At 55.4% G+C, this 9,495-nt stretch overlaps 3 protein-coding genes across 3 annotated transcripts; 1 reads left to right on the plus strand and 2 right to left on the minus strand.

Annotated features, from left to right (window-relative positions):
• Nucleotides 1-2,645: 2,645 nt before the first annotated feature.
• Nucleotides 2,646-3,692, minus strand: LOC135216480 (basic proline-rich protein-like). Its single transcript, XM_064251849.1, has one exon. The coding sequence runs from the start codon at nucleotides 3,690-3,692 to the stop codon at nucleotides 2,646-2,648; it is 1,047 nt and encodes a 348-aa protein (XP_064107919.1).
• Nucleotides 3,691-4,188, plus strand: LOC135216481 (putative cuticle collagen 91). The gene has a single exon (XM_064251851.1). It carries the CDS (start codon nucleotides 3,691-3,693, stop codon nucleotides 4,186-4,188), a length of 498 nt encoding a protein of 165 aa, XP_064107921.1.
• Nucleotides 4,189-4,221: 33 nt separating this feature from the next.
• Nucleotides 4,222-5,819, minus strand: LOC135216482 (basic salivary proline-rich protein 3-like). Its single transcript, XM_064251852.1, has 3 exons — nucleotides 5,680-5,819; nucleotides 5,158-5,622; nucleotides 4,222-4,999 (listed from the first exon to the last, which is right to left on the minus strand). Exons 1-3 carry the CDS (start codon nucleotides 5,817-5,819, stop codon nucleotides 4,222-4,224), a joined length of 1,383 nt encoding a protein of 460 aa, XP_064107922.1.
• Nucleotides 5,820-9,495: the final 3,676 nt, after the last annotated feature.

The raw sequence follows: 9,495 nt of genomic DNA on the forward strand, positions 1-9,495 counted from the left end.
TTCTAAACAGTTGAAGTCATCTCAATCAGCAATCATGCGAAGGTACATGATCACGCATGAATCGAGATTGTTATTGTATTTACCAGTGCCCTTCAATGCTCTTATAACACTTGCCATCGCAACTAATTTTGCATGGTTGAAAGGCTTTCATTGAAAAAATCAGTAGACTAAACCAGTGGTTCCCAACCTTTTCAACTTCACGGACCAGTCAAGAGAGTACAAAAAATTCTGCGTAGCATACATACATCCAGGCATACACTGGCATTTTATTAGTCCAAATACTCATAAAAAACAACCAAAGGCATAACAAATGCACATATCCTCAATCCTCAACCTATTTATTTTTTTAACAATTCAAATTTCTATGCGAGAATGCCTTGTAATTATAATATAGTATATATATGTTTCACATAAAAAATTAATTGATTTAAAAAAAATTCCAGGTCAAATGCATGCCATGATGGTAAAATTATTTTTTTTTTTACCGTAGAAATGGGAGTCATGGTGACATATTCATGTATTCAATTGTATTGCAGGAAACTATCAATACACTATCGATATACTTTGGTTTCTGTAAGGTGTTTAAATACCCCAGACATGAAATATATTAGAGGCCAGTATGGCCACGGAAATCTTACATAATTAGATAACATAGTTTTAACATCTTATTTTTCAAACATCTTGATATCTCGACGTATCCTTTGCAGGCTTTTGCCTTGAAACAATTTATTTAGCTTCAAGTGATCCTTCTCGAACTTACTTATAGACGCAGTTCGTACAGTTATGGGTTGCTTATGCGAGACATCTACCTTACTCATTTTGAGGACTAGTTCACCCGACATGATTACGTGAGAAGGAAAATATCTCAATTTAGAGTGAAGGATAAGGCCAATTTATGATGATGGCAAGGACTGGTTAGTGATACCACAGAACTAAATAACCTGTATGCGGAAGATATGCCGCCATTGGATTCTCTCTCTCTCTCTCTCTCTCTCTCTCTCTCTCTCTCTCTCTCTCTCTCTCTCTCTCTCTCAAACAATAGTCGATTGAAAGCGAAAGTTAGCTGGTTTCTCGTCGAATGGTTGCGGGTAACATTAAGCCCCTTACACTCTTCGATCTGGAAATACCCACAAGTGAAAGCATTTAGTACCACTTACAACTCGGAACTAAACCTAGGCCCATTTTCATATTTCATTTCTGTGACCAGACCAATTGACGAAAATACGTATATCATCGTTTTGGGAAATATTGCTACAAAAATGTGATGTGGAAAGTTTTCTTTTTCTTTGATTTATGTGAACAGGAAATTGTTGTCCAGATTCTCCTGACTGACGGTGGAGCTGAAGAGCCCAAGGAAAAGGAACAGAACCAGAGAATTTCGGCTTTGCCAGACGCCATCCAGTTCCAGAGAGAACCGCGCGTGAACTTAGAATGGACAATAATTCTTCAGCTGCAACAGAGGCTCGACTACTATGAAAAGATGCAGAAGGCTGGCGGAAGGGAAGAACGCACTCGTGTCAACTAGATCACTCGCGGGTCCTGGGGCGGGCGGGTTGATGTCCGCCACGTGCCCGGGACGGGCGGGCCGGGCCCGCCGCGGGTCCCAGGGCGGGCAGGTTGACGTCTGCCACGTGCCCCGGGACGGGTGGGCCGGGGCTGCCGCGGGTCCCAGGGCGAGCGGGTTGATGTTCGCCACGTGCCCCGGGACGGGCGGGCCGGGTCCGCCGCTGGTGGGTTGATGTCCGCCACGTGCCCCGGGACAGGTGGGCCAGATCCGCCTCGGGTCCTGGGGCGGGCGGGTTGATGTCCGCCACGTGCCCCGGGACGGGCGGGCCGTGCCTGCCGCTGCGTGTCCCGGGGCGGGGGTGGGCGATGTCCTCCAAGTGCCGCGGGGACGGCCGGGGCCGGGCTTGCCGGGGGTGGGTCCCACCGGGGCAGGCGGGCGACGTCTGCCACAACCCCGGGACGGGCGGTTGGGCGATGTCTGCCACGTGCCCTCGGACAGGTGGGCGGGCGATGTCTGCCATGTGCCAGGCCCGGGGCGGGCGGATGGGCGATGTCCGCCACGTTACCCAGGACAGGCAGGCCGGACCCGCTGCGGGTCCCGGAGCAGGCGGGCAATGTCTGGGACAGGGTAGGCCAGGCCCGCCGCGTGTCCCAGGCCGGGCCCACCGTGGGTCCCTGGGCGGGCGGGTGATGTCCACCACATGTCCCGGGACGGACGGTCCGTCCCTGCCTTGGGTCCCGGGACGGATGGGCCGGACCCGCCTCGGGTCCCGGTTCGGGCGGGCAATGTCTGAGACAGGGTGGGCTGGGCCCGCCGAGTGTCCCAGGCAGGGCAGGTGATGTCTGGGACGGGCGGGAAGGGTCCTGGGGCGGGCGGGCCAGGCCCGCTGCTGGTCCCTGGGCGGGTGAGTGGGCAATGTCAGCCATGTGCCTCGAGACGGGCGGTCCAGGCCCGCCACGGGTCCCGGGACGGGCGGGCGATGTCCACTACATGCCCTGGGATGGGCAGCCTTTGGGCCAGCCGCAGGTCCCGTGGCTGGCCGGCGGGCGATGTCAGCCATGGGACGGGCGGGCGGGCGATGTCTGCCACGTGCCACGGGAGGGCGGGGGGTGGGGGGCGGGGCGATGTCCGCCACGTGCTACGGGGACGGGTGGGGGGCGGGCCCCGATGTCCGCCACGTGCTCCAGGACGCGCGGGCCGGACCAGCCATGTGTCCTGGGGCGGGCAGGCTGTGCCGAACCGGCCACGCGTCCCCGGGGGAATGGGCCGGGCAATGTTTGCCATGCGCCCAGGGACGGGCAGACCTGGCCTGAATGGCCACGCGCCCTGGGACGGGCGGGCTGGGCTGGACCGGCCACGCATCCCGTGGCGGGCAGGTGATGTCCGCCATGCTACCTGGGACGGGCAGGCCGGGCCGGACAGCCACTCGTCTGGGGCGTGTGGGTGATGTCCGCCACGTCCCGGTCGCGGGCAGGCCATATCCGCCATGCATCCCCAGGACGGGCAGGCTGGGCTGGACCGGCCACCCATTCTTGTGCGGGCGAGCGATGTCCGCCACGTACCCCAGGACGGGCGGTCCGGGCCGGACCGGCCATGCATCCCGGGGCGTGTGGGTAATGTCTGCCAAGCACCCCGGGACGGGTAGGCTGGGCCGGACTGGCCACGCTTCCTGGGGCGGGTAGGCGATATTCGCCACGCGCCCCGGGTCGGGCGGACTGGCCGGATTGGCCACACTTTCCTGGGCGGGGGGCGATGTTCGCCACGTGCCCTGGGACGGGCGGGCTGGGCCGGGCCAGCCATCCCGGAGCGGGCTGGCGATATCCACCACGCGCTCTGGGAGGGACGGACTGGCCACGCGTCCTGGGGCGGGCAGGCGATGTCCGCCGCTCGCCCTTGGATGGATGGGCCGAGCTGGACCAGCCATGCGTCCCGGGGCGGGCGGGCGATGTCCGTAATGTGCCCCAGGACAGGCGGGCGGGCGATGTCCTCCATGTGCCCCAGGACGGGCGGGCGGGTGATGTCCTCCACTTGCCCCGGGGTGAGCGGGTGGGCGATGTCCCCCATGTGGCACGGGACGATTGGGTGTGCGATGTCCGCCACGTGGCCCGGGATGGGCGTGCGGGCGATGTCCGGCACGTGGCTGGTCCCGCCGTGGGTTCCTTTGTGGGAGGGCTGGACCTGCCATGTGTCCCGGGGGCAGGCGGGCAATGTCCGCTATGCGCCTCCGCTACACGCCTCCGCTACGCGCCCTGCGACGGGCAGGCCTGGCCGTACCGGCCAAGCGTCCCGGAGCGGGTGGGCCATGTCCGCCACGCATCCCGCGAGGGGCTGGCCAGGCCATACTGGCGACGTGCCCCGGTCTGGACGGGCAATGTCCAGGAACTGGCAGGCAGGCCCGGACTAGCCACTCGTCATGGGGTGGGCGGGCGATGTATGCCACGTGTCCCGTGATGAGTAGGCCAGGGTGGACTGGCTATGCGCCCTTGGATGGGCGGGCTGTGCCAGACCGGCCACGGGTCATAGGGCGGCCAGGCGATGTCCAACCACGTGTCCCGGGACGGGTGGGCCGTGCCGGACTGGCCACGCATCCCTGGGCAGGCGGGCCGGGCCAGACTGGCCACGGTTCCCTGGACGGGCAAGCCGGGCCAGAGCAGCCACGCGTCCTGGGATGGGCAGGATAGGCCAGACCTCCCAAGGTTCTGGGGATGGGTGGGTCAGGCCGGACCGGCCACAGTTACCAGGACGGGCATTCCGGGCCAGACCGGCCACTGTTCCCGGGATGGGTTTGCCGGGCCGGAGTGGCCATAGGTTCCGGGATGGGCGGGCCGGGCTTGACAGGCCACGGGTCCCAGGACAGGTGGGCCGTGCTGGACTGGCCAAGCATCCCGGGATGGGCGGGCCTGGCTGGACTGGCCGCACGTCATGGGACAGGCCAGACAGGACGACCGGCCACGCTTCCCAGGACAGCCGGTACTGGCCAGACCTGCCATGGGTCTTGGGACGGGTGGGCTGCGGCCGCCATGTGTTTTGGGATGTTCTGGCCGGGCCCTCCATGGGTCCCAGGACGGGCAGGCTTGGCCGGCCACAGGTTTCGGGAAAGGCTGACCATGCCCACCTTGGGTCCCGGGACGGGAGGGCCTGGCTGGCCATAGGTCCTGGGACGGACGGGCTGTGCCTGCCATGGTCCCGGGACAGACAAGCTGTGGTCCCTGGACAGGCAGGCTGGGCCAGCCAAGGTCAAGCGATGTCCTTCTGTCTAGGTACCCGGATGGGTGGGCTATGTCTGCCACAGTTCCAGGGACGGGTGGGTGATGTCCACCACATGTCCCGGGATGGGTAGGTTGAGCCCGCCACCAGTCCGGGGACGGGCGGGACGGGCGGCTGATGTTTGCCCCCAGCCATACCGCATCCCATGTGGGTGGGCGACGTCCCTCACGTGTTCCGAGACAAGTGGGCTGGGCCCACCACAGTTCCGGGATGGGCGGGTGATTTCTGTACTATGGGACTCAGGATGGGCCGTTAAGGTCTGTCACTGGTCACGGGAGGGGCCGCCCCACCCTGGGCACGTGGCGGACATGGGCTGCCCATCCCTGGACCTGTAGCGTTCCCAACCCGCCTGTCCCAGGACCCACGGCGGACGTTGCCCTTACATCCTTGAGTATGATGTATACCTCGGGTCTTGGGATGGGCAGCCGATGTCTGCCGTGGGTATGGGACAGGTGGGCCGTCCTGCCACGTGTCCTGGGATGGGCGGACGATGTCCGCCACGGGACCTGGGATAGGCGAGCAATGCCTGCCACATGTCCCATTCTCGGGCTGTAATGGGTCTGCGGACTGGCAGGCAATGTTCATCACGTGTCCCCGGACGGGCGGGCCAGGCCTGCCACGGGTCACGGGATGGGCAGACTATGTCCGTCACGTGTCCCGGGATGCGCCAGCCAGGCCTGCCATTAGTCCCAGGACAGGCGAGCGATGTCTGCCATGGTTCCTGAGACGGGCGGTCTGTTCCTGCAATGGGTTTTGGGACGTGCGAGCCGGCCCCACCACAGGGCCAGGGACCGGTGAGCGATGTCCGCCACAGGTCCAGGGTTGGGCAGGCTGAGCTTGCCACGGGTCTTGGGACAGGCGGGCAATTACTGCCACGGATCACGCAATGGGCGGGCCGGGCTCACTGTGGGTCCCAGGACAGGTGGGCAATGTCCGCCACGGGTCCCGGGAGGGGCGGGCGATGTCTGCCATGGGTCATGGGATGGGTGGGCTGGACCTGCCACAGTTCCTGGAATGGGTGGGCAATGTCCACCTCAGGTCCCATGGCCGGCGGGACGGGCCCGCCACTTTTCCTGGGATGGTCAGCCTATGTCCGCCACAGGTCCTGGAACGGGCGGGCCGAACCTGCCACGTGCCCCAGGACGGGCGGGCCTGGCCTGCCATGGGTCACTGGATGGGTAGGCAATGTCTGCCTTAGGTCCCGGGATGGGCGAGTGATGTTTGTCACGTGTCCTTGGTCGAGTGAGTGATGTTTGCCACGGGACCCCGGACAGGCGAGCGATGTCTGCCATGGTTCCTGAGACGGGCGGTCCGGGCTTGCAATGGGTTTTGGGATGTGCAAGCCGGGCCCACCACAGGTCCAGGGACCGGCGAGCGATGTCCGCCACAGGTCCAGGGTTGGGCAGGCTGAGCTTGCCACGGGTCTTGGGACAGGCGGGCAATGACTGCCACGGATCGCTCAATGGCCGGGCCGGGCTCACTATGGGTCCCAGGACAGGTGGGCAATGTCCGCCACGGGTCCCAAGAGGGGTGGGCGATGTCCACCATGGGTCCTGGGATGGGTGGGCTGGACCTGCCACAGTTCCCGGAATGGGAGGGCAATGTCCACCTTAGGTCCCGTGACCGGCGGGACGGGCCCACCACTTTTCCCGGGATGGTCAGCCTATGTTCGCCACAGGTCCCGGAAGGGGCGGGCCGGACCTGCCACGTGTCCCGGGACGGGCGGGCCTGGCCTGCCATGGGTCCCAGGATGGGTAGGCAATGTCTGCCACAGGTCCCGGGATGGGCTAGTTTTGTTTGGTACGTGTCCCTGGTCGAGTGAGTGATGTTTGCCACGGGACCCGGGACGGGCTTGCGATATTTCATATTTAACAAATGAAATGAGAAATAGGCCTACAAATACAAGCAATAAAAATACACTTATCCAAATCATGCCACATATTTTATCTTTCAATTTTTATATAATTTTATGTTTATGTTTGTGCAAAAGTATTATAACTCATAATTTAACCGATTCTTGAGTGTATTTATGACTCAGAAGTCCAAGTGGGTCTAAACATAAAGGCAATCAAAAGCACTTATTAGTCACCTTAACCAGGGTAGCTAAATTAGTGAGATTTCTGTGTTTGCTTTACTGAAATAAGTTTCTCAAGACATGGTTCAATGTCACTAAGTGGAAGACGAAGTGGCGATTTTATATTCAGTTTGTTTCTATATTTAGTCTTTACTGAAACCAGTACTGAGAACCCTGCCTCACACTGGTAAGTTGAAGAGAATGGTATTAACATCAGTTTCAATGCAATGGCACTTAATTCAGGAAATTCTCCATGGGCATGAATCCAAAATGCAGGTAATGTTTTATACAGAGATTCTAATCCCTTATCATTCGACAACTCAATTAGCTGATCCTCTTGCAGTGAATTCAAATTTTTTTCATTTGAGTCTGAGAAAGGACTACGAACCCGTTCATTTCCTGTTTGTGGATCCTCTTCTTCAGGAAAGTAAGTAGAAAAATGCTCAAGAAGAGAATTTGAATGTTTTGCAATGATACATTTAGTATGTATCTTGAAACATTTGCCCATTCGGGTTTTCTGTCTCTCAAAAGCATTACTAACTCATTGCGTAGTTCAAAGACACGTGTTAAACCATACCTTGCAAAAGCCATCTCACTTCTGTATGGTATAGCAACCACTGGTGTTCACTGTCGATATCTCCACATGGTAGTGTTAACAAACGTAAATTGAGTGCATTGACCTTTACAAAAGTCACAGCTTTAACAGTTTCCAATAAAACATTATTGAGTTCCTTATCCAATTTTTTAGTCGCTAGCATTTCTTGATGAATCATAAAGAGTGTAGCTTTGCAGTTGGGGGCAACCTTCTTAACCTTTGCTGTGACACCTGAGTAACGTTAGGTTAGGTTAGGTTAGATACCAACACAACACTTCCATTTAACCCATTTTTTACTACAGTTATTCAAAGCTTCAAAATTTGCAGCACCTGTAGTGTGATGACAGTTCATGGGTAAATAGCAATTCTTCCTTAGTTCCAGGCTCCTGCTCCTCAAGCGCATAGGTTAGATGGTACGTGGTCAGCGCTAGGCCTACCAGGCGTACCAACCTTGGATGGTCTGCTTGCGCATTATATGACGTCACGGTTCCAGCAGGGTCCGGCAGCGCTGAATGTTCCTCATCCCCTGGGCTTGCAATTTTTTAAAGTCATCACTGTATTTATATCTTACATAAACAATTAAAATTACGTTATTTGCAACATCAGTGATGCCTGTAGTTGCTGCTACAACTGATCCTCCACATCTGCTCATTCACCAATCCTCCTCGTTACGATATTATTTGATAGGGATATGTTTCAAATCTTAGTGAGAGATGACTCACCAAACATTTCAACTCATATATCTTTCACACGTGGCATTATTAAGTCTCCTCCAATACCGTAAGGCTTTTTAGCTTTGCAATGCGAAGTGGCACTCTGTAAGAAGCTCTCAATGCAGCCCGATTTGGAGAGAGAAATTTCTGGGGGCTTTTTCTTTCACACTAAGTTCCTTAAGCTTTATTTCAAAATATTCCTGAGGTTTCACTGCTAGTTCACTGTGATTTGTATTGAAATGTCTTTTTAGCTTGGACTGTTTCATTGCATCGTTAGAAAGAATAATGCATGTACTTAGGTTGGTCATATTCACCTTCATTGTTTTATTAAACCCAACTTTCATATATGAAGAATCATATTTCCGAACAAAACTACGGTTAGCCCGTTTTTTTACTCTTTTAGTTGGAGGCTCAGTTGTTTCTTCATCACGCTATTCACGCATCTCATCAATGGCGGAGTGACCTGTAATGTTAGATGTTGCGTTACATTCCGTTGCGCTGTCTTCATCATCATTAATGCTATTAATCCTGTGGCCATATGAATAAAATGATAAGTATTGAGTAAACCAATTTGGCGGACCAGCAATTCATACACCACGGACCAGCACCGGTCCGCGGAACAGCAAATCATACACCACGGACCAGCACCGGTCCGCGGGCCATAGGTTGGGGACCACAGGGCTAAACCATCATTCAGGATGATCATGAAAGGAATATTGTCTGTCTGTCTGTTTGCTCTTCACTTAAAAGAGTGGGCACCATACGTAGATCACACTTCAAGAGAATGAGTTTGCGTAGCCAAAATGTTAAATTTTGATGCCAAACTCCATGACTTTTTAACTGTGCCTCTAAATTTTGAACTGTAAGAGTTAGAGCCTTCAGATTTGATTTGAGTTATTCATAATAAGAAAGCCTTTTTGAGTGACGTCAAGATTAGTAAATTGGTTCATTGGACCACGAATTCAACCTTCCTAATGAAAATATCTGCCATCGAAGTATTCCTGTCCGACAAATATAATTCGTCAGGTGAAAATTATTTACCTGTTGTTAGAACATCAATGACGGCTTATTGAATTTTTCACGATTCGGAAAGATCTAAAGTTGGTTGGTGCCAGGTAGGGGACATGCATTGTTGCCTCAGCAGTATTCTTAAAATGCTTGTTTTTATTATACATTTATCTTGGAATGTTTAAATATTATTTTATTTTGGAATCGTAGTTATGTGAATGGTGGGCGTTGTATTTTTTCTAGTACTTTGTTGTATTTTTGCTATAGATTATACGGAACATCATTAAATTACCCAGCAAAAGCTTCCGGAAAACGGAATAAGGACATCATA

The sequence above is a fragment of the Macrobrachium nipponense genome, chromosome 6 (assembly GCF_015104395.2).
Source record: "Macrobrachium nipponense isolate FS-2020 chromosome 6, ASM1510439v2, whole genome shotgun sequence".
NCBI lineage: Eukaryota > Metazoa > Arthropoda > Malacostraca > Decapoda > Palaemonidae > Macrobrachium > Macrobrachium nipponense.